This window comes from Chanodichthys erythropterus, chromosome 5 (genome assembly GCF_024489055.1).
Source record: "Chanodichthys erythropterus isolate Z2021 chromosome 5, ASM2448905v1, whole genome shotgun sequence".
Classification (NCBI taxonomy): domain Eukaryota; kingdom Metazoa; phylum Chordata; class Actinopteri; order Cypriniformes; family Xenocyprididae; genus Chanodichthys; species Chanodichthys erythropterus.
The window spans coordinates 34,059,859-34,085,563 of record NC_090225.1 but is presented as its reverse complement, the minus strand read 5'-3'; the positions used below and the strand labels follow the sequence as shown (position 1 = coordinate 34,085,563).

Here is a 25,705-nt window from a genome sequence, read left to right as displayed (position 1 = left end):
CTGTGGGGGTGTTTTTCAGCTGCAGGGACAGGACGACTGGTTGCAATCGAGGGAAAGATGAATGCGGCCAAGTACAGGAATATCCTGGACGAAAACCTTCTCCAGAGTGCTCAGGACCTCAGACTGGGCCGAAGGAGTGGCTTCACAACAACTCCGTGACTGTTTTTGAATGGCCCAACCAGAGCCCTGACTTAAACCCAATTGAGCATCTCTGGAGAGACCTAAAAATGGCTGTCCACCAACGTTTACCATCCAACCTGACAGAACTGGAGAGGATCTGCAAGGAGGAATGGCAGAGGATCCCAAATCCAGGTGTGAAAAACATGTTGTATCTTTCCCAAAAAGACTCATGGCTGTATAAGATCAAAAGGGTGCTTCTACTAAATACTGAGCAAAGGGTCTGAATACTTAGGACCATGTGATATTTCAGTTTTTCTTTTTTTAATAAATCTGCAAAAATGTCAACAATTCTGTGTTTTTCTGTCAATATGGGGTGCTGTGTGTACATTAATGAGGAAAAAAAAAATAACTTAAATGATTTTAGTAAATAGCTGCAATATAACAAAGAGTGAAAAATTTAAGGGGGTCTGAATACTCTCCGTACCCACTGTATGTAATAAAAATCAACCCCTGGGACATACAAGTGCCTGAAGTTGAAGAAATACCATTAAATGACTATCACAGCAACGATTTTGAGTAGAAAAAATGTCTTTAGAAAGCTGTGACTTTCCCGTTTCCTTCAGTGCAGGAAACTCAAAATGTATTTCTAGGTTACAACGACTGATGGAACGGATCACAACGGTGCAGCTACCAAATAGTTGGGGGACATGTGCAACCAAACAAACACCAAATGCCATTTATCCAGCATGTCACTGATTATTTCAATTAAAAACCACAGATTTATCTTCATCCTGGCAAGTGCGTTGCGTTAACTCTAATTCTGTCGCATTACCATCCTGACAAAGCATTTACTTTCCCCCTTCCATTTTCATTTAGCGTGCCATGTTAATAAATCACACGTACTTCGGCGCAAACAGAGCAGCTCGTAATTCACCCCAAGTGATTGGCTGCTACCCCACACAGAACCCTTCCACGGAGCGCTGAAGAATCTGTGCTCTAGTGTCGTATATTATGTTCGTCTCATGCCTCAGTCGCTATTGACGAACAGCAGTGGGCGCCGTGTTAACGGGCCTCGCCACCGAGACGGATTGCGGCAGTAATTGTCGCACGTGTAGATTGCCATGTACAGCAGAGCGCAGACCTACATGGGACCAGAAAGAGGATCGACTGGAGACAGATGGGTGCAATTCTAGCACAGTGCGGGAGACTGCTGGGACCATTTATTCAAATGTCAAATTAGCATGGCGCTGAAAAATCGTTTTGCAAAAAAAGAAACAAAAAATTCAAAATTGCACCCGTGAGAACAGGAAGTGCCAGCTTTTTGGTTGCCGGAGCTGAATTGTTGCTATTGTAGGGGTCCGTTGCTGACGTGCATGTGCTTTTGTTGGGGGGTGTACATGTACTGCGTTCACAACATCTCCCACAGGCAGAGGAATATTCGGCGACAATTTGATTTAGGCGGCATTCCTGATCACTCCTATTGTTGTTGAGAATGCTGTGTGACTAAACTGTTGTGCTCGGCTGCTCTCGGGCTACTTCTGAGCCAGGAGCTGTGATTAATGGACACTAGCCAGAAAGCGAGTGCTGGCCAGACCTGCTTCTCTCAATCCACAGGCACAGAAAGGAAGGGGAACATTTAATACAAATCACAGTGAAGCAACACTCACCATCCTTCCTTCATCTCCTTTGGGCCCCTGGAAAAGAAAAGAACAGAATAACCCATTAAACTGACCTTATTTCTATGTGTGCTATCAATTAATCCAATCTGTGTAATTAGCTGGATGACATCTACTTAGATTTGCTGTCATATATTAACACAATCAAGTCACTGTCAAACAAAAGACCCACAAGGGAATTATGTTGACAGAACTCTGTTCCAAAACCTAGTGAGCTGCCCATCTAACAACGTTGAGCATGATTATGAATTTAAGAATCTGAGCTCTTGCTGCTTTTTTATGAGTGTGAACTTGAACTGAACTGGCAACGTATCACTGGATGTTTCACTGGCATGACAGGAAGTAGAATTTGGTGGGTTGTAATTTAAAGAAAGTAAATAGTCACACAAGAAAGGAATGTTAGGAAGTTTGTGATGAAAATAATTCTATATTATCTTTTACTAAATATGACCATTTATATGTAGAATACACTTTTACTCATCAGACTAGACATACAAGTTAAACAGACAAAATTGGCACTGCACCACAAAATGTTCACTACAACGTTATAAATATTTGACATGTTTTAAATTTATTGATTATATAATGATGTTAAGGCATTCTGGGAAACAATATGGGAAGTGTTCTTTTACCACAGTTTGTAAAATTACATTTTGTAAAAGTAAATTTAATAAAATGGATGGATGGAACGACAGAGATAGAATGAAAGATAGACAAAGAACGACAGAGATAAAGACTAATAGATATATAGATAGAAAGAACAATAGATGGATGGATGGATGGATGGAACGACAGAGCAAAAGATAGACAGAAAGAACGACAGAGATAAAGACTAATAGATAGATAGAAAGAACAACAGATAGAAAGAACAATAGATGGATGGATGGATCGATTGATGGATGGACAGAATGGCAGAGCGGTAGAACAATGGATGGATGGATGGAAAGAAAGATAGGTAGAAAGAACGACAGAGATTGATGATAGAACGACAGAATGATAGACAGACAGACAGAGATAGATAGAACGATAGATAGAACAATAGATAGAACAATAGATAGATAGAACGATAGATAGAACGATAGATAGAACGATAGATAGATAGATAGATAGATAGATAGATAGATAGATAGATAGATAGATAGATAGATAGATAGATAGATAGATAGATAGATAGATAGAAAGAACCATAGATAGAAATAAGGACAGAGATAAAGACTAATAGATAGATAGAACAATAGATAGAGAGAAAGAACAATGGATGGATGGATGGATGGATGGATGGAAAGAACGACAGAGAGCGATAGAACAATGGATGGATGGATGGATGGATGGATGGAAAGAAAGATAGAAAGAACGACAGAGATTGGATGATAGAATGACAGACAGACAGACAGACAGACAGACAGACAGACAGACAGACAGATAGATAGATAGATAGATAGATAGATAGATAGATAGATAGATAGATAGATAGATAGATAGATAGATAGATAGATAGATAGATAGATAGATAGATAGAACGATGGATGGAAAGAACAGAAAGAACGACAGACAGAATGATAGATAGAACGATGGATGGATGGATGGATGGATGGATGGATGAAAAGAAGGAGAGATAGAAAGAATGACAGATAGAATGATAGATAAAACAATGGATGGGTGGAAAGAACGATAGATAGAAAAAATAACAGATAGAATGATAGATAGAGCGATAGATAGAACAATAGATAGAGCAATTCATTTAATTCCACTGCCAAGTATCTTCTTTCAAATGAGACTGTAACTGCAGGTAGTAAAGTTATGGTCTTCATGAAATATATCTATTTTGGTGGGTATGTAATATTCCTGGATTTTTGTTCAAAAGTGGGGTACAGGCTACTTCAATTCAGTATCTAGCAGTTCAAGGCATCAAAAGAACACTAGTTGTGTGATATGCATGGATGACTTATGAGGTTCCATGATGCTTAGGATGCTGCCTTAGAAGGGATCTGCCTTAGGTTGTGGAACAGAGCCTACACAGAGCTGCATTAGACATGAAATACATTGAGACACTTTTTGAGATGACAGCCAGGAGTGGCTCCAATTTACCTAATTTCCCCCATAAAACATGATTAAATATTACATTCTAAAGCCAATTTTACCCTTTAGCACACCAGTGAGCTAATATATCAGAACTCTGCATGCTGACATAACCCCATCACATCATTCTTTCTCCCATCCACAAGCCTCTTGATTGTTCAAATGAAGTTCAAATTAGGTTTAAGTGAGCTTTGTCTGAGTGCATTCCCTTGCTGCGGCACATCAACAGGAGGAGCCACATCCCACTTAAAACAGGTTCAGCTGAGGATAAACCCGAAACAAAGCACCCTGGGGGACTTGTAAGCAGCTCCTTGTGTCCATCACAGTGAGGAGGGAGATTGGAGAGTGTCCTCTTTCAGACGTGCTGATAAGGGTTTAGCATTTTTCAGAGTTCTGGGCGGTCTGCAAAAGACGGCCCAGGAGGGAATACACTCTTGTTCTTTATGGAAAGGAAGGACATATTACATACAGAGTAGATAAGTGTGCATGTCGCTGTGTTGATAAGCTAATCGGATGATTCCGCTAGGGCAGAAAAGCTCTGTTATATATTATTTTTTTCCCCTGTTAAAGCACTGCATTTCAATTACCCCTTCTTTACAAGCAGCTACATTGTTGACTATGTGTGACTGGTTTGTTTTGCCCTTCTCCCTTTGGGCTAATGTCATTGTCTGAGTTTCCGATTTGTGTCTGTGTGGCCATGATCCGTCCTTCAAATCATGCTGTGCAAAACTCTTGAAAACAGGGGCAGACAGCAGCTAAACCGAATACAGATTCCCAAATCAATATAGCTTCTTTGTGTACTGACATTTAAACTTTATTAAAAGTGCAACAACTGATTCCCTGTGGTAAGTTAACTTCAAAACAGATTTTTGTTTTATGTGGGACATAATTAAAAAATAAATAAATATCAAAATAAGAAAATAAAAACATACCGGAGGCCCGGGTGGCCCGGGTTGGCCTGTACTAGCCGCTCCATTCTGCAAAAAAAGAAAATAATAATAATTTTTATATGTATATGTATCAAAATGAACAATATGACAAATAAAATAACATAGTAAAATACCGTGATTGTGTTTTAGTATCAGGTGTAAGTTTTACCTGAAGCTTATAAAGACTGCTCATCCCATTGCCCTCTGCAAATGGAACACCCTAAAAAACAGGTTTACAAGGTTTTTAGCATGTTGCTAGGTAGTTACTTATATATTATATGATATATACATATATATATATATGATATTCTTGTCTCCAGATGTGTCATGGGGGTAACACTTTAGTTTAGGATCCAATTCTCACTATTAACTAGATGCTTATTAGAATGCATATTACAAGGATATTTTTCTGTTTATTAGTACTTATAAAGCACATATTAATGCCTTATTCTGCATGAACATTTTCTACATTCCTTAATCCAATCCAATACCTAAACTTAACTACCTTACTAACTATTAATAAGCAGTAATTTGGAGTTTATTGAAGCAGTTGTAGTTTGTTAATAGTTTGTTAATAGCAAGAAATGGACCTTAAACTAAAGTGTGACCGAAAGGAAAACAAACTATGAATATAAAGTTGCCATTTTCGTTTGTATTTATTGGTCCAAGAAATAGGTTGGAATGTTCAATTGATGTGGTTATGAAATTATGGCTGAAAATGTTATGTGTCAGTTAGAGCATTGCATACTGTGCAAAATCTATTGTAGTAAATATTAATTGTTCATTTCATTAGTGCTAAAGAAAATAGATTTTGCAGCACATTTACATGTTTTACATTTTGTATCATTTTATACATCAGGTTTTTCTGGCCAATATATAAAGATATAGTGAGAATGAGGAGTGAAAAAAAAAAAAAACTCACCTCAATTTTATTTCGAGGACTAAATTGGAAATATGTGTTTATCATTTTTATAATTTAGAGGTCTATGTATGAAATATGACAGAGTAGGTTTTATAAGGTTAATCGTCTTGATGTCCCGAGAGTGTGTATGTGAAGTTTTAGCTCAAAATACCCCACAGATCATTTTTTATAGCATGACAAATTTGTCAGTATTTGAGGGTGAGCAAAAATGCTCTGTTTGTTTGTGTGTCCCTTTAAATGCAAATGAGCTGCTGCTCTCAAGAAGAGGGCGGAGTTTCAAGAGCTCATGTTAGCTTAGCAGCACCGATTACCTCACGCAGACTCACTGAAAATGTCAGAAACTGTTCAGCCTTTATGTTCAAACCGGAGACGGACAATGATGGAGAGACTCAAGAAGGAGTGAACACATGTAGAATGCAACAGGAAGTTTCTAAATGGTTAGATGATGAATTCAAGTAGCTGATATTCTGTCATGATAATCTATAAATTGCTCCTGTGGGAACTGTTGTAAGATCCTACAGAGTCAGAGAATATATGCTGCATGAAGATCGAACAGGTATAGTTTAGTTTAATTACGGTTATAACTTGTCTTGCTTTTATGACATGCTATTGCATCACCACTTTGTTGTGTGTTCTCGGGGGCGGGGTTTATGTAAATTTTAGGGTTAAAGATGTCACTAACCCAGGAAGAAGCTTGTTGTAGTCCCTACCAGCCATTTGTTGTAGTCCTTAAAGGTGCCATCAAATTGAAAATTGAATTTACCTCGGCATAGTTGAATAACATGAGTTCAGTACATGGAAATGACATACAGTGAGTCTCAAACTCCATTGTTTCCTCCTCCTTATATAAATCTCATTTGTTTAAAAGACCTCAGAAGAACAGTCGAATCTCAACATAACACTGACTGTTACGTAACAGTCGGGGTGTACACCCCCAATATTTGCATATGCCAGCCCATGATTGAGGCATTAGACAAGGGCAGAAAGTATTAACGTCTGTGCACAGCTGAATTATCAGACTAGGTAAGCAAGCAAGGACAATAGCGAAAAATGGCAGATGGAGCAATAATAACTGACATGATCCATGATATCATGATATTTTTAGTGGTATTTGTAAATTGTCTTTCTAAATGTTTCGTTAACATGTTGCTAATGTACTGTTAAATGTGGTTAAAGTTACCATCGTTTCTTACTGTATTCACGGAGACAAGAGCCGTCACTATTTTCATTATTAAACACTTGCAGTCTGTATAATTCATAAACAACTTCATTCTTTATAAATCTCCTCAACAGTGTGTAATGTTAGCTTTAGCCACGGAGCATACTATCAAACTCATTCAGAATCAAATGTAAACATCCAAATAAACACCATACTTACGCGATTAGACATGCTGCATGACGAACACTTTGTAAAGATCCATTTTGAGGGTTATATTAGCTGTGTAAACTTTGGGAGCGCGCGATTTAAAGTGGCCGCAGTATGAATCGGCACATTTCTAATTATGCCTCAAAATAGGCAGTTAAAAAATGTATTAAAAAAAATCTATGGGGTATTTTGAGCTGAAACTTCACAGACACATTCAGGGGACACCTTAGACTTATATTACATCTTGTAAAAAAAAGTTTGATGGCACCTTTAAATAGAGAATTCTTAAAAAAAAAATATCACCTTTTGAATTGGACTTTGAGCGTTGTAACTTTGCATATGTTGTTTATGCTCTAACAGCAACATTACACACTAACTAAAGTTAAAAATGTGAAATCATAATCAACCACCCCTTTAAATTTTGTTGGAAATACATACAAATTGCTAACTGTGAAAGAAATTATAAATATAAATACACACAAAAAAAAGTTTCTCTGGGATCTCATAAATAATTTATAGCTGAAGTGTGCAATTTTTTCTATGTAAAAATATATTCCATTTTAATATGCAGAGAGAACTAGGAGTAAACCATTTGATCGGTAGAGTACTTGAGTAAAAGTACAGATACCCTAATAAAATATCTATCTGGTTGTGACCAATGACAGACAAGTGGAAGTTTTATGGAAAACTGTTGGAAAGCATTCATTGGTTTTGCAATTCCATTTACAATTCTTAGTGATGGTGAAAATGCGCACTTTAAACATTCCACACCTTTAAATTTTAAGCTAAGTCATCATAAACAACTGCAATCAGCACCAGAACTTACAGGAGGTCCAGGAGGTCCAGGTCTACCTTGCGGTCCTTCGCTGCCCTGAAATAAAAAGACATCTCTTTTTTTTACATGCGTAACACAAACTCTGCCTCTCTTAACACGGTATGTGATTGCACTGAGAGTCAGGGCCAACACCAAGCTGCAGTGTTAGCAAATGGTGTGAATAATAAAAGGATTCAGTCAGATAGAGCCTTTGGAAGTTTTTAGGATAGACTCGGTGCCCCTTGGCTCTTATTGGGTTGGCTCTTAGCTGAGCCGACCAGCTGATGAAAACGAAAAATGCCTCTATTCCTTTTCTAATTCATATCTGCACACTGCAGGGCACCACACAAGCTCGTCGAACACGTCGAGCAGCATATTCACTATCTCCCGCTAACCGTTTGTGAGAGTATTACTTCAGCCATTTATCAGACAGCGTGTGTGACTCATACTGATGCAGATGGGTCAATGAATTATAATGTTGGGGAAAGTGAAAACAGAAAACGATGTGCATCACATTGTCTTAATCCCCCTCTGAAATTCAATATAATTGCAGAATATTTAAACAAAACATTTAAAATGTTATACATAATGGATGATATAATAATAATAATAATAATAATAATTTTATTTTGTTTGGTCTTTGAGTAAATAATAACAGCATTTTAATTTTTGGATAATTATTTCTTCAGTTCTCATGTCGTGCTAAATCTGTACACAACATGAGCCATTTTAAAGCTTAAAATTGACAAATTACACAAAGCCACCAAAAGTGGTCCATTTGCACTATATTTCAGGTCTTCTGAGACATTTTTAATTTTTCCTTCAATCTCAGCCCTTAAATCTTGTGTTCACTTATTCACTTGACTTTGACCATCTCAATTCATTTTCATTCTATGGAAGAGAGTAGTGTGAACGCTATGTGGTTCAAACAAAGAAGATGGTTTGGAATATCATCATCATCATCATCATTTTTGAAGGTCCTTAATATTATATTAAATTATTAAAGCAGAAATTATAACTTGATTATGCTTACCCGTTCTCCCTTTGGTCCTGGGGGGCCAACAGGTCCTGGTCTGCCAAGAAGTCCCTGGATGCAGAGGAATATGCATAAGGATCATTTTGATTAGACACAATGCTGGGAAGAAAAAAGACTGCTAAGGAATTAAACTAAGCCCCATATAGAAAACATGAAGACATAATAACATTTATTTTTGTTGGGACATTCTCACCGGTGCACCTATACGGCCTGTGGATCCAGGCAATCCCGGCACACCTGGGGTCCCCTGGGAACAGAGAATTTCAGATCACAGCTCAAAAAAAAAAAAAAAAAAAAAAAAAAAAACCCTGTAAAATATAGTGATAATAACTGAATTGTATGATAATGCATTCTTTAACCCTGGACCAATCAACTGCAAGTTTGAGGCTAGACTTCAACAACAATAAAACAAAAAATAAATGTGCTGAATGAAAATACATTGGTCCAACTGTCTAAGATGAGCAAAATACATTTCCTTCTAATGTTAGTATAATGTTAGTATCTTAAATTTGTATTTTTTTTTTTTTTTTGTTGTTGTTGTCTTTCAACATTATTGGAAACCCACAGAAGAAAAAAAAGAAGGGGAAAAATATTTGGAAACAATATTTAAAAGTAAAAACCTAAAAGTGATATGAAGGGGTAATCACATTATGAAATAAATGTTTTTCTCCAAAACACGTTGGCCACAATTATTGGCACCCCTAGAATTTTTTATGAGTAAAATATCTCTGAAGTATATTCCCATTCATATTTACTTTTTTTTAGCACACCAGGGTGATCATGAACATGAAATTGTCCAGCCATGACTTCCTGTTCCACAGGAGTATAAACATGAGGAAACACAAAGGCCGAATTCCTGTAATCATTCATCACAATGAGAAAAACCAAAGAATATAGTTCTGGTGTGCAGAAAAAGATTGTTGAGCTTCACAAAATAGAAAATGGAAAATCCCCATTTCCACTACCAGGGCAAAAATTAAGAAGTTCTAATCAACTAAAGATGTTACAAATCTGCCTGGAAGAGGACGTGTGTCTAAATCGTCCTTATGTGCGGTGAGGAGGAGACTGAGTGGCCAAAGATTCTCCAAGGATCACAGCTGAAGAATTGCAGAGATTAGTTGAGTCTTGAGTCTCAGAAAGCCTAAAAAAAAAAAAAATATCAAACAGCACCTACTTCCCCACAAGTTATTCTTCAAGTTATATTTCAAGAAAAATCCTCTGCTCCCATCCAGAAACAATCTCCAACATATTCAGCTGTCAGACAAGATTGCACTTCAAACGGGACCGGCTTCTATGGCCAGATGAAACAAACAAAAAAAAAAAAGAGCTTTTTGCCATCCCAGTCCCCTGACCTGAACCCTAAAGAAAATGAGTGGAGTGAACTGAAGAGAAGAAGCACCATCATGGAGCTGGAATCTGAAGGATCTGGAGAGATTCTGCATGAAGGAATGGTCTCTGATCTCTTGTCAGGTGTTCTCCAAACTCATCAGGCATTATAGAAGAAGAGTGAGAGCTGTTATCTTGGCAAAAGGAGGATGCAAAAAGTATTGAATAAAAGGGTGCCAATAATTGTGGCTAACGTGTTTTGGAGAAAAACATTTATTTCATAATGTTCATAATGTGTATATACAATATATATATATTTGTTATATTGGATATAAACAAATTATATAACAGTCAGAATTTATTTGAATACATATATAAACAGCAATCCGATAATAAAATTTGTTTATTTCAGACAAACAGGGAAAATAAAGTGACTGGTGTAGCTGTATAGTTAAGTGTGACAGAAATCTCCACTAACTATAACAGGATCCGTTTATCTATGTCGCATTGCACCAAGCCGCACACATACAGTGGAAACACAGTGTTATTCTGATAACTCACCTCATCACCCTTGTCCCCCATTGGACCAGGAAAGCCTCTCTCACCCTTCACTCCCTATATGTTGACGATACAGATAAACAATCATTGAGACAGGAAGTACACACTTTTGATGCAGTTTCTCTCTAAAGAATCTTCACATATATTATTAATGCTTTTCCTTTGGCCTCAATTCTTGCCTGTCACTGAATGTCTCGCATTCAGGCACTGTACTGTACTGTATATAAACTATGTGTTTTGCTTTAATTGTTGCACCATTCATAAAAAAATTACCTCATAACAACTTTTTATAATGGAAGAAATGCATTTGATTGTACTTCCAAAAAGAATTACAGCTAAAGGGAAGTCTGTGGATATATCTGGGGCTCATGTGTCTACGGATCACACCATTCTTTTCTCTAATCTGTGATTTAGGGTGGCTTACCTTCGGGCCCTCTTTTCCGGGATTACCAGCTGGGCCCCGCAGACCCTGATCCCCCTGTCAAAGCCAACATAGAATAAAAGAAGCCAGATCCACAGGACAGACACAAGAATATGCAGTGGCCCAGAATATTATTTGAACACTGGAATACACTACATGACTTTATGATGTCTAGAGAAAAACTGGGCATCATACACTAAATGACTGAGGATCATACACAACCAAACTTTTAAACCATCCCGAACACAACAAACTCGCACAGAAACACATGCTTTGTTGCTAGGAAACTCATGACAGATAAAACAAACATGGATGTGGAGGAGATGGCTATGTGTGCCGAGTTGCAAAAGAAAAATGAGCCAAGCACATTTGGATGCAGTTTTAGGTATGTATACGAGGTTAGAATGGACTCTACAGAATACAACTGGAGTTAAAGAGTTAGTCCATCCAAAAATGAAAATTCTGTCATTTATTACTCACCCTCATGCCGTTCCACACCCGTAAGACCTTCATTAATCTTCGGAACACAAATTAAGATATTTTTGATTAAATCCGATGGCTCCGTGAGGCCTGCATAGGGAGCAATGACATTTCCTCTATCAAGATCCATAAAGGTACTAAAAACACATCTAAATCAGTTCATGTGAGTACAGTGGTTCAATATTAATATTATAAGGCGATGAGAAAATATTTTTGGTGCACCAAAAAAAAAAAAAAAAAAAAAAAAAGACTTATAAAGTGATGGCCGATTTCAAAACACTGCTTCAGGAAGATTCGCAGCGTTATGAATCAGTGTATCGAATCAGCTGTTCGGAGCAAGTCACGTGATTTCATTCGTTGGCAGTTTGACACGCGATCTGAATCATGATTCGATACACTGATTCATAACATTCCGAATCTTCATGAAGCAGTGTTTTGAAATTGGCCATCACTTTATAAGTCGTTATTTTTTATTTTTTTTGGTGCACCAAAAATATTCTCGTCTCTTTAGAATATTAATATTGAACCACTGTACTCACATGAACTGATTTAAATATGTTTTTAATACCTTTATGGATCTTGAGAGAGGAAGTGTCATTGCTCCCTATGGAGGCCTCCTGGAGCCATTGGATTTCAACTAAAATATCTTAATTTGTGTTCTGAAGATTAACAAAGGTCTTACGGGTGTGGAACGGCATGAGAGTGAGTAATAAATGACAGAATTTTCATTTTTGGGTGAACTAACCCTTTAAAGGTGAGTGGCGCCGTCATAGACTGCAGCAAAAAAATAAAAATATAATAAAATATTATAGTCTGTGAGCATCATATACTACGCGATCTTCTTTAAAATCTGTCAACTGGCAAAACCTGCAGATTAGCGCAGACTTTCGGCAACTATACTTGACCCGTCCAGATTGAAAATTGGACGCGAGCGGCACAACGCAAGGCGTTAAAAGACAATAGTACCCATTATACCCAGTAATATTGTCTACACTGGATGCGGCGTGACAACAAATTCCAGACTGATTTCCCATTCTATTTCTGACGTAGTCCAAATGCTTTGCAAATGGTCGGTTTTTTGGTTATATTACTGTAATTGTCTAGATTGGCAATATGCTTAATGTGCCCTATATTAAACCATTCCTTTTTAGTTTTCTATCTAAAAAAAATAACAACATGAATCTATCAATTTGTCACTTCTACAGTATAATTCAAAGTGACATCAAAAACCACAAATCCCTTTACTGAGGCTATAAATGTCACAATCAGCTGCTGGGTCATTATTTAGTAGAACAAAATAACTATGTATCTCTGTCTCTGTCATTCACTCTGATATGCAGTTTAAATCAGTGCATTGACATTCACAACTTCTCACAAATCTTTTGTCAAATTAGTTTAGGTTCACAAATGTTCAGATAACAATATTTTGAGTTTCTGTTGAATAAACTAATCTCTTTTTTTGTATCAACTCATTTTTTTTAGTTTAAGTGAACTCAAAATTAAGGCAACTAGGTTAGGCTACTTTAAAGCTGCAGTCATCACACACACAGTCTGAGATTTTTGGCTCTCTAGTGGTTAATAAACAGAACTGCACGCATCTTGCGGAATAACATTGTAGCCGGAGCTACTTTTCTCCGTGTAAGTCTATGGCGAGTCACGCAGTTACTGTGATACTCTGCGGCGGGTCCTACCAGTCCGGTCTGAAATAGTGGGAATATAAACACTTATTATAAGTGTACCATAATGATTCAGGGTGAGACAAAAACATGGTTTGGAAAATGAATTCATGTTGTACATTCTCATATAATTTTTGTAAATCTTGAACACAAAAAAAGTTGCGGACAGTGTGATTGTGTCTTTAATAATTTCAATGTGAAAATCTAATTCCACATCCACAATAAACGTTTTAATTTAAAAATGATTTTTCTAAATTGTCTTCACATTCTGTTTTCACTGAAGGAAAACTAAACACTGTAAAACAGAATTGTTGGTTTAACTTAAAGTAAGTTACCTGGTTACCTTAAAATTTTGAGTTCATTGAAATCAAAAACTGGCCCAATTGGAGCATTGAACATACATACATTTTTAAGGGTGACTTGTGATGCTACTTGGGGCTGTTGTAGAGCAAATCTTAAAAATGTTATATTATACAGTGCTCAGCTTAAATGAGTACACCCCCTTTGAAAAGTAACATTTTAAACAATATCTCAATGAATTCCCAAAATGTCGACAATACTAAGTTTTATATAACATCTGTTTTAACTTATAACATGAAAGTAAGGTTAATAATATAACTTAGATTACACATTTTTCAGTTTTACTCAGATTAGGGTGATGCAAAAATGAGTACACCCCACAACAAAAACTACTACATCTAGTACTTTGTATGGCCTCCATGATTTTTAATGACAGCACCAAGTCTTCTAGGCATAGAATGAACAAGTTGGCGACACTTTGCAGCATCTATCTTGTTCCATTCTTCAAGAATGAGCTCTTTTAGAGACTGGATGCTGGATGGAGAGTGATGCTCAACTTGTCTCTTCAGAATTCCCCATAGGTGTTCGATTGGGTTCAGATAAGGAGCCACTGAATCACTTTCACCCTGTTCTTCAGAAATCCAACAGTGGCCTTAGACTTTCAGTGGGATGTACTCAATTTTGCATCACCTATTTTGAGTAAAACTGAAAATTTTGTTCTCTAAGTTATATTAATAACCTTACTTTAATATTATAAGTTAAACAGATGTTATATAAAACTTAGTCTTGTCAACATTTTGGAAATTGTTTTTGTGTTCATTGAAATATTGTTTAAAATGTTACTTTTCAAAGGGGGTGTACTCCTTTACGCTGAGCACTGTATATACAAGTATATATATACATATATATATATATATATATATATATAAAACTTGACTGCAGAAACGTCTGGTGTTTTTGTGTCTACAATGGTATCATTTATAAACAAATCATTCACTGCATCAGCCAGAAAAGATGACAGCACTCCGTGCTAGAGAATCTCAGGTAGAGGAGCAGAATATTTATTAGTGAGGAAATTAAATTGCAGCCATTTTTACCTTTTCTCCATCCATTCCTGGGATACCTGAAGCTCCAGGGGAACCCTTTTCTCCTTTCTGCCCTGGTAATCCTGGTACTCTGGTCTGACACACACTGCAGGCGTTCTGCCAACATCACACACACAAGCACACACAATGTAAGGTGCAGCAATCCAACTTTCTTTCCTTTAATCTTATTCTCCTTCTGTTCAGATGAGCTCCAGATTCAACACATTTCAAAATGAAGCTTTCTCTTATCCACATATTTAGAAAGGATCAACATATAAAGATGCATGTGATGTAGATGATGAAATGTAGATGAGAAAATCTAAATTTTTTGTGCTTTTTTTGCATATTAAAGTAAATTTTGGCAGGTAAAAGGAATTTTACTTCAAAATTCAAACTTATCCAGGTTTAAAATACATATCATACATCTTATTAAATTACCACTGCATACAACAATGCAAATTATTGGTCTAGTGATTAGCTAAAAACTATTAAAATTAGGAATTTTCTCAAAATGGTAGCAGAGAGAAAAAAAAAAAAAAACTTCATCTTCATATTTTACTTCAACATGGTTTGAAAAATTCACCGATGATACAACTTATCCTTTGACATGGAATTAAGTTTTGTCGCTGGAGCCTTTTTATTTTGAGAAGTGATATATCCATGTCATAAAGCTTCTTTCCCATTCTCAATTCTCAAATCAGATATTCTGAAATATTATGAGGAGGATTCATTTCACCTCCATCTCATTTCCACTAAAGGACAACTGAACTTTCTGTGGAAATACACTAAACAGACTTCAGAGTCCTTACTTGTGATGATGAGCTCTAAAAACATTTATCTGTTTCTGTATATTGACCTTTATAGCATAATTTGTGTAGGATTCATGCTTTTACCAGCTTTCAGAGACACATACTGTATGGCTAGCTTTGCAAATTGCTAAAAAGGTAAAGGTCAAACTCAGAGATACAAACAACTTAAAGGCAGAGAACTTCATAAAAGGCATGCATTAGAGAAGTACTTTTTTTTCTTATCAAAGCCTTTCTCCCCCAGATTTTAACCTTGCCAGCCTGATGCATTCAACTCAATACATTTGCCCAATGATACAGAGAGAAACAGGAAAAGCTAAAGCGAAGGTGCTTTCAAACACAGTTTTAAACTCGGGGGCTTAGCAAGCAACCTTTTTCTCCTCTGCTCTTTAAAGTATGTAACTGTATACCTGGGAAGCAGAATCAAAGGTTTACTGTAATGGGTCGCAGGGATTGCGCTGACATTTCACACTGGATGCACTTTTCGCGCATGGCACCAGCGTGTCTCTGAAGGTAGCAATTTACTAGTGCATTAGTCCAACCTGCACAGTAAGTGCAGGACAGTTCAGGAAGTGCATTTATATATTATAGTCTTTGTGCAAGACTGACAATTAGCAAATAGCATGTGACCGATATAGCAGCAGAGATTTAGCGTTAAAGGAGAAATAGGACATGTGAACACATTTAGAAATTAGAAAGATTTTGCAAATGGTGAAAATGTAACAAAAACTTTGACTTTTTTAGATTTTGCTGTAAAAATACGAATCAGAGCTTCATTAAATGAATAAAATGAATTTAAAGAAATAGCTTAGCCAACAAAATTTTGTTTCAGATTTTTGGAACAATGTTACAGCTGCTCTATTCCATACAAAGTGAATGATGAATTACACTGCTAAATGTAATAAATAAATAAAAAAAAAAAAATAATAAAAAAATATAATAATAAAATAAAATAAAAATCAAAACAAAACAAAACAAAACAAAACAACAAAACAAAACAAAACAAAACAAAACAAAACAAAACAAAACAAAACAAAACAAAACAAAACAAAACACAAAACAAAACAAAACAAAACAAAACAAAACAAAACAAAACAAAACAAAACAAAACACAAAAAAGTATGCCGGTATGGCTTTTTCTAAAATCGTAAAATATATGACTAGCTATGCAAACAACTTTTATAGAATATTTATGTAGGTTTTTTTTGTCCTTTTTTTCTTATTTCACAAAGGATAAGCCATAATATGAGGAATGATATGAGTCTGATGACTTTTTTATTTTTGGTTGAATTATTCCTTTAAAGCTAGGGTAGGCAGTTTTCCATCCATCCATCCATCCATCCATCCATCCATCCATCCATCCATCCATCCATCCATCCATCCATCCATCCATCCATCCATCCATCCATCCATCCATCCATCCATCCATCCATCCATCCATCCATCCATCCATCCATCCATCCATCCATCGGTCAGTTGCAGAAAAAAGAACCCCACAGGAATTGGTGAAGTCATGCAGTGACAGATCTTTAACATGGCTGTTCCATTCAGTAATATGTCAGGCAGAAAATCCAAATTGTGAGAACGTTTCGAGAGGGTAAATATGACCTCAAAAAGGTGATGTGCAACCTCAAATGTGAGTTATCATTCAAAACATGTAGTCTAATTTTAGCCACTCTACTAGGCCTCCCATTCTAACATTAACCTAGATAAACGTGTGCCAATATTAGACACATATCCGAGTGTTTTTGCAGAGTGTGAAAGCTAAATTATTACCACACTTACTGTACAACACATGTTACTTTACTTCCATGTCTACGCCATTGGCGCACATCTTTTCAAAGGCCGGTGTTGTGCCAAATTTCGACCCACTGCCAGATTATTACCCCCCCCCCCCCTATACGAGTAGGTATGGAGGAGGGGTTAGGATTAGGGGAGGGGTTAAGATTAGGCAATCAGGTAGCGACTTCAATGAGGGGGGTAATAATTTGGCAGTGGATCGAAATTCGGGCATCACTGTGAGCAAGACACGGAGCTCACTTCTCCCCGACAACATGGAAAAATTTGTGTTCCTTTCTCATAATACAGTATGTGAAGACTGAGATCGGAGGGAAAAAATTGTGAAGGTGAGTCAGGTATAGCCTAATAGTCCATACTGTTGTGTTTCAGTTTGTCGCTATATATTTTATTCATTTTTATATAATGTATATTTATTTTGTTTGTGTTCTGACCTGAGTTTTCATACAATGTTAAGGCTATACTTTCCATCAGCCTGGATATGTTTGCACTGATATGTCTCTTTTAACTGTTTCAGTTTGCAATATATTTATTCATTTGATGAATATGTATTCATCATTTATTCATTTGTAATTTATATTTATGTCCTACATTTTAAAAATATATTTGTTACATTTCAGTTTTTAAGACAAGGCTGTTATTAAGGCAATAATTATAGGTTATTTATTTTGTTTATCTTCTGATCTCAGAAAGGTTAAAGCAATGTTTTCCGGTGTCGCTGGGGAAAGCTTTATGTGTGTGCTGCAGCATTTAATTTATATTTTAAATGCTCATTATTATGATTTAGTATTTCTCCCCCAACTAACCGAATAATGGCTTAAAGGAACAAGTAACAGTTGAATAGGAAAATCTTAAGTTGGGGGCTGCCTGTCTGTCTGTCTGTCTGTCTGTCTGTCTGTCTATCTATCTATCTATCTATCTATCTATCTATCTATCTATCTATCTATCTATCTATCTATCTATCTGTCCATCGTCCATCCATCCATCCATCCATCCATCCATCCGTCCATCCATCCACCCATCCATCCATCTTTGACTGCAGCTCCAAATCAATCTCTGTAGAAAGCAGTCATGCGCTTGCTTGTTCTTTTGACATTTAAGTACGTTTTGATGGAATTTTCTTTGTGTATGAATCTAAACTGGAGATGAACTACAGTACATTAGCTCTTGTAAGTAGCACAATGTGTTGTTGTGGTTGACAGTTCACTCCTAAGAATCTCACTGCATCAGTATTTCAGCAAATGGGCATTTATCTTGTCAGAAGTTTCTTCAGTCGCTAAGAGATGAATGCATGATGTCCAAACAGAAACATAAAGAGCAGTGGAGGAGGAAGACAGATCAGAATGTACTTATAGTGTTTTTCTTTTTCTTTTTCTAAGCACTGAATATACATGAATATAAAGAGTTTCAAAGGCAGCAATACATCAGACAATTAAATAATTTATAAAACATGCTTAAAAGTTATTCAGAGCAATTTCAGATAAAATTGGGCTTTATATCCCCTCTGGCTACAGTCTTTCATTTGTGTTTTTTTTTTACTCAAGAATTATGTATAATAGGAAAGGCAAAGCTTCTGAAATCTTCCAGTTTTATAGAGGAAAAATAAGCTTCCTCTAGGTAACACAGGCTTAGATCGGTCTTAAGATACATACACAGTCTATCTGAAGAGAACACAGTTTTCAGATGTCAGGTTTCAAAGTCTTGCTGATATGCATCTAAAAGGGAACTTTTTTAGGTGCATGAAGTCTAACTATAAATTCAACATCTTATTTATTTATTTTAGCTCTGTTTATTATAAGTCATACATCTAACGTTCAGCATCCAATAGACTGGATGAAACAATACCTTCAGTAATGTCCCCATGTCTCCCACAATGGGTAGTGCTGTCTGAAAGGGAAACATTATTTAGATCAGCATTAGATTACAACATTAAAAATTGAGACGCAAAATATTTTTGTTATTCTCCATGAAGTGCAATTTCAAGGCCGTAATCCAACTGAGGATTGGATAAGGACTGAAGCAGAAACAAACAAAACAGCTGCACAACTCAATATTAACAAGACTGTTCAGAAAAAGGCAATATCAGCATGTCAGTTAAACAAATAAATAAAATAAAAATGTTACAAACCGGTTCTCCGGGAGGTCCAGGGGGCCCTGGTCTTCCTTGTGGGCCTGGAGGTCCCTTTCAGAATAAGAAACAAACACATGTATGAATATAAGAATATTCAAGGTAAATAATTCTTCAAATAATATAATTAATACATATAGGAATATACTGTACATATTGGGATATTTCCACCTTTTGACATGATATGAATGCAAAGAATTAAAAGCACTTCTCACCATATTTCCTGGCAATCCAACTGTCCCTGCTGGTCCACGAGGACCCTGTGAAAATAACACCATCATGTAAATTCACTTCCTTGGCTTCAACATATTAAACACAATCTACATTCAGTCTCAGTGTTAACTTGATTAACTTCTAGAGTTTAACTTCCAGAAAAATAAATAATATTAAGGTGTAAAATATATTAAGCACAGTGACATAATTTACATGTAATTGTTGATTTTTGGATGTTAATTAGCCCTTTACCTGAATTCCTGGTTCCCCTTTAGGTCCCATCAGACCCTACAAAAAATAAATAAATTAAAACAATATTTTTATATTAATCACTACACTTTCTCATAATACTATTGTTTTCAGTCTGATATGGATTTACTGAAATGCTAAAATCAAAATCTACTTGAAATGCTTTTATATAGTTTGAACTTTGTGAATGTAACTAAAGTGGTAACTAAAGTGTTTGTGTTTTAGCAAGCCTGTATGACTCAGTGGAACAAAATAAATCCAGTGTCAGCTCCAATGGACCCTTCGCTAAGCCCCGCCCTCCTTAGTTTCTGTTGCTACGCCTGTCAAGCTTTAGCATCTGGCAAGTCATTTACAGTATGTATTGGTGCGTTCAAGTCCTCCTGGGAAGTTCGTATTTACGAGGTGGGAAGTCGTGTATACGACGGTAGGTGTGTTCAAGTCACTTTCGTCGGAGTATGATGGCGGTGTGCCTTCTCTAAATTAATTACACAAAATAACAACACTTCTGCTTCTAGAAAATGGAGAGCAAATAATGTGCATTAGTTGCATGTTGCTTTTTTATGTTTTTAATTAATTTATGAAGCCATTGTAAAAAAAAATATTGTTACATATTTCATTTTTATATTGTAATGCTGTCGTATTTTTTTTGCTGGGAATCAGCTTACTTCGTTGTAAATGGAAAAGCCTGACAATGTCACTGTATTGTGGTATTTCGCCATGTTTCTGACTGACACGCCCCCAACTCGTACAGATCGGAGCTTAAAGAAAATTACGAGCTTCCCACTGGTATTTACGACATTGTGGTGGCGTTCATGTCGGTTCTGCTCGTAAATACGATCTTTCCTACATGACTTGAACGCACCATATGCACCGGTGTCAGACATTTTCAATGAGAAAATTAGTCATTTTTGGTGAACAGGTGAAAAATCTGAGAGAGCAAGACAAAAGGGACTGCAGTGTGCATTCAAGGGATGTATCCACGACATAATATGCAACAGATTAGAAAATAATTTGATCAAAATTGAAGCTAAAGCTCCCAGCGCGAGCAGCAGCTGCCTCATATGCTGACCATTCAAATGGGAAACACACAATTTATTGAGGAAAAGCTTTGTTCATCCACAGCAGATTAAGTGAAATTTGTGAAAATAACCTAATAATTATAAATCAAACAGCTTATCCATAAGTCTTGTGGAATAAGCGTTAGCCTGACTGCTTTGCAATGATAACATTCTCCCGCTTATATTTTTAGCACGCCAGGCTAACGTAACGCCGTCTTGCCTTTAATCATTTTATTTCACCTTCAAATATATGCATTATGAACAAAGAACCGTCATTATTTCCAAGCAGTGATGTGCTGAGTTAGCTAGCTATCTAACCGACCCATCAGATTGTCCTACCCGGGCTTACTGCATATGCATACATCAATATTACATCATTGTTGTCATGATAAATAACACAAAATTACTGCATATGCATTATTATAGGGGTAGTTTCAGGGTTGAGGAAGGTGGAGATGTTAATAAAGCCACAGACCATGTTAATAATATTACACTGGAAGCACAACCTGATAGGTAACGTTTGCATTTTTCGGATTTTGTCAGATTTTGCTAACGTTACCTACTGTTTCAATGGGAGAATTTCAAAGCTTTCAAAATCTGACAGGGTAGCACACATTTTCAGAACACCTGGCATTTCTCCACTTGGGTTTTAGGTGTCGGGAAGGGGAAACAATTCCACCACCCCGTCCAAACTTTTAGGATACCGGGTATCAGGTTAACGCAATCCATGAGCACAATGCTTCGGCATGTTCCCTCGCTTGAAAGCTTGACAGACCTCCCGCGCCTAGTAACGGTTGCTAAACCACGATTGGCCTGTGGCGGTTTTCGGACGTGGCTTAGCGAAGGGTCAATTCTGACCATTATAGTTTTTCATTTGACTTGTGCACTAGATTCCAAGTGGAACAGACTGAAATTTCAGCTTATCTTCTTTTGTTCTCCACAAAATAAAGTTAAGAACAACGTGAGGTTGATTAAATGATCACAGAATTTAGATTTTTGTGTGCACTATCCCTTTAAATGAAGACAATCTGAGTGTTTGTGAAGGACAATGAAGTTAAGATTAAAACCAAACGGGTACTTACAGGTGGTCCGGTGATTCCAATACCAGGTTCTCCTTTCTCTCCAGCATCTCCTGGTACTCCAGGTACTCCTCGCTCACCCTGGCAGAGAGTTCATACAGCCAAACTAAATAAACTCAGGGTTGAGTGAGTCCAAAAGTCACAAAATAATGCAATAAGGCTTGGCTGAATAATTATTGTGGTTTAAAATTAATTTTCTGCTACAGCAACATAATGAACATCTTCAGCCAGTATCTACTAATATATTTAAAATGAAACGCTTACAAACAGATGCTTACACAGCAGTAAAAAAGAGATTTAATGAAGCGTTCAGCATAAGCAAATCATTTATGACAGCATGTAACTGGCTTAAATGAATGTTTTGGGTTCAATACAAGTTAAGCTCACCACAGACAATTTCAACTTGTAACTCAGTTTGAAACTGTAAACACAATTTATGTTTCATTTTAAACAACAGAAATGAATCAAAATGATGGTAGTCAACAATGCCACTCATGAACCCAGAACCTTTCTTTAATTATTCACAATGCTGATATTTCTCATCGCACTAACCAAAAAAAAAAAAAAAGTGGACTAAAAGACATAAAGCACAGCACAGGGTAAGATGACTGATATGAACTCTGGGGATGTTCCTTTACAGATTAACTTCGCAAGCACAAAACTGAATACTAAAAAGAAAAAGAAAGTTCACAGTAACCAACCTTAGGGCCCCGTGACCCCCGTGGACCAGAAACAACCTCCTCCTAGAGCAAAACAAGACATGAAATATAAACTCAAATGAATGCCATGTCCTTAGAACTTATGTAAGATTCAATTTCAGCCAGATAAATAGACAGAAGTGATGAACTGAGGAACTTTTATAGAAATAGTTGGCTGAAAAATGTCTGAAAATCAGTGTTCAGGAATACTAAAAGTAGTGATGTTACTAAAGACATAAAATAAAGAAACGAAGAAATATAAAAAGAAAGACATATATGTATATTTATTATAAACCACTTCAAATTAGTAGCTTGTAGCTTGACAAAATACATTTTTAAATATAGCTTCCTCACTATCGCTAAATATTGCATGACCTAAATATTATAAATACGCTAAATACTGAATTGTTTTTCTCAGTGTGATTTGCAAGTGATACTGTAGGAGCTGACAGTGTGAAAGAGTTACAGTAAGCATTATTTGCTATAAACCACTGATGGAAAATTGATTTTTGTGGTCAGCAAGAATTAGATTAGCAAGTAGTTTATGCATTGCAGACTTTTTGCATCCCATGAAGTCGGAATACAGGATACGGAAGTATAGTGAACTGATTATACAGCAAGTCTTTTTTAAGAAGTTGGATTGAATGGAAAAGTGTGTTAAAAGTAGAAGTAGTATTATGAATTATAATTATAATAATACAGAATGAAACCAGGAATGTGCATTAAAATGTGAATAGCGTTGTTTTTGATTTCATTCGTTCACTTGTGAATTTCCCTCTTCTTCTCTTTTCCACTAAAACAGAAATGATGAAGGTGGCTGATGACTTCATGCTGTATTGATTTCAGACCAACAAACCATCATTCAACTGATCAACAAGTGCTTTATCTGCCCACCACCCATCTGTCTATATGCTTCATGCTGGATGTCTTGCCACCATCACAGTTAATGTGCAGTTTATCTCCTTCTCTTGCAAACAAACATCATTTCTTAGGTCAGAGTCCAGCTGGCATCTAACAAGCAAGAAAACTGTGAAATCAAATTTGACAATTCTTTGCTGTATTCACTAAAAATTATTTATCCATGCACATCATTATTTTAATAAAATAACTTATTTAAAAAAAAAATTACAAAATAAGTTCCCCTCCCTCTTGCAGAGACATGTCATTCTCTTCTCCGATGACATGTTTACTGGCATGAGGGCGGGACAACTCACTCACATGAGATCGACCAATAACAAACAACAAACATCCAACAATCCAATCAATACCCAATCAAGTCATACATTTTTTTTTCTCATCTGAGAAGCAGTTTCTCTTGGATAAAAGTCACAATAGGAAAGAAATATCAATCGTAACTTATGTTTCATGGCAACTTTAAATAGTGATAGTCCTACTACATCACAAACTAGAAATGTAACCCATATCTACAACATCCATAGTTTAAATTGAGATTTCTGAGATATTGCAGATATTCCTTTGAAACTCTAGATAAATTTGAGATCCAAAGCTTTTTTTTAGATCTGAGAAAACCAAGAACAATGTAAACCCTGCCGCTCAAACTAATTAATTGGTTTGAGTAGGAAAAACTTAAATTAAACATATTAGTTCAGTCAAATTAACTTTTATGAGTATTTAGCACTTTCTTTTTCTTTCAAGTTGCTTTCAACAGAACTGATATATTTTAAAGGAGTAGTCCACTTTTAAATAAAATGTTCCTGATAATTTACTCACCCCCATGTCATCCAAGATGTTCATGTCTTTCTTTCTTCAGTGGAAAAGAAATTAAGGTTTTTGATGAAAACATTCCAGGATTTTTCTCCTTATAGTGGACTTCAATGGACTCTAAACGGTTGAAGGTCAAAATTACAGTTTCAGTGCAGCTTCAAAGCATTCTATACGATCCCAGACGAGGAATAAGGGTCTTATCTAGGGGAAACCATTGCTCATTTTCTAAAAAAATACATCGCATTGCATGTGCTTCCGCTTTCCGCATTCTTTAAAAAGCTTACGCTGTATGTCCTACGCCTTCCCTATTCTACTTACGGAAAAAAACTAAACTGGCGCCGCGTTCGTTCCGCAATTTGAATAGGGAAGGCATAGGACATACAGCATAAGCTTTTTAAAGAATACGGAAACAAACCGGAAGTATGTTCAAGGCGATCATTTGTGTTTATAAAGCATATCCAATTGTATTTTTTTAGAAAATGACCAATCGTTTTGCTAGATAAGACCCTTATTCCTCGTCTGGTATCGTTTAAAGCTGCACTGAAACTGTAATTTTGACCTTCAACCATCTGGAGGCCTTTGAAGTCCACTATAAGGAGAAAAATCCTGAAATTTTTTCATCAAAAACTTTAATTTCTTTTCGACTGAAGAAAGAAAGACATGGACGTTGGATGACATGGGGGTGAGTAAATGATCAGGAAAATTTTATTTGAAAGTGAACTAATACTTTAAGTAAACTGAACTGTTTCATTGTTTTGAGTTTTATGAAATTACTTCTTTTAATTTAGGCAAACTTAAGTTTAACAGAAACTGGGCTGGGATTTATATTTCCAAGCATGCTCTATGGCACTGGAAAGGGAGAGTAAATGCTAACATTAAATGTTATATGATGTTTTTGGTGCAAGATTAATCTTAAGTGGGAGATTTAGCAGTGAATAATGTTTTGTTATGCTAATTTAGAAGAGTTTCTGTTAATGTGGGTTTTTGTGGAGAGTTACCATCATGGTGACGCGGGGCATGCGGCTTGGTTTGAGAGCAAGTATGTTAAATGCTTTATATTGCTGTACTCATTCAGCAAGTGCTATTACGTGTCATGATCACCAGTTGGAGTGCCCTGGTTAGCCACCAGGACTGTTGCCTCACCATATCGGACTTCATTTCCCA

At 36.3% G+C, this 25,705-nt stretch overlaps 1 protein-coding gene across 3 annotated transcripts in view; it reads right to left on the bottom strand.

The window, feature by feature from the left end:
- The window catches only part of LOC137020243 (collagen alpha-1(XIX) chain), a 234,726-nt gene that overhangs the window by 41,703 nt on the left and 167,318 nt on the right, over window positions 1–25,705 (bottom strand). For 2 of the 3 annotated variants that reach the window (XM_067385510.1, XM_067385511.1), the window contains 15 exons: window positions 22,820–22,861; window positions 22,122–22,199; window positions 19,985–20,020; window positions 19,735–19,779; window positions 19,520–19,573; window positions 19,237–19,278; window positions 14,801–14,905; window positions 11,251–11,304; window positions 10,830–10,883; window positions 9,136–9,189; window positions 8,940–8,993; window positions 7,919–7,963; window positions 4,974–5,024; window positions 4,808–4,852; window positions 1,788–1,814 (listed from right to left, as the gene is read on the bottom strand). In XM_067385510.1, the coding sequence (XP_067241611.1) occupies window positions 1,788–1,814; window positions 4,808–4,852; window positions 4,974–5,024; window positions 7,919–7,963; window positions 8,940–8,993; window positions 9,136–9,189; window positions 10,830–10,883; window positions 11,251–11,304; window positions 14,801–14,905; window positions 19,237–19,278; window positions 19,520–19,573; window positions 19,735–19,779; window positions 19,985–20,020; window positions 22,122–22,199; window positions 22,820–22,861 (786 nt within the window). Of the gene's footprint in view, window positions 1–1,787; window positions 1,815–4,807; window positions 4,853–4,973; window positions 5,025–7,918; window positions 7,964–8,939; window positions 8,994–9,135; window positions 9,190–10,829; window positions 10,884–11,250; window positions 11,305–14,800; window positions 14,906–19,236; window positions 19,279–19,519; window positions 19,574–19,734; window positions 19,780–19,984; window positions 20,021–22,121; window positions 22,200–22,819; window positions 22,862–25,705 lie in introns of those variants that run through there. The other variant, XM_067385512.1, reaches the window with a different exon arrangement.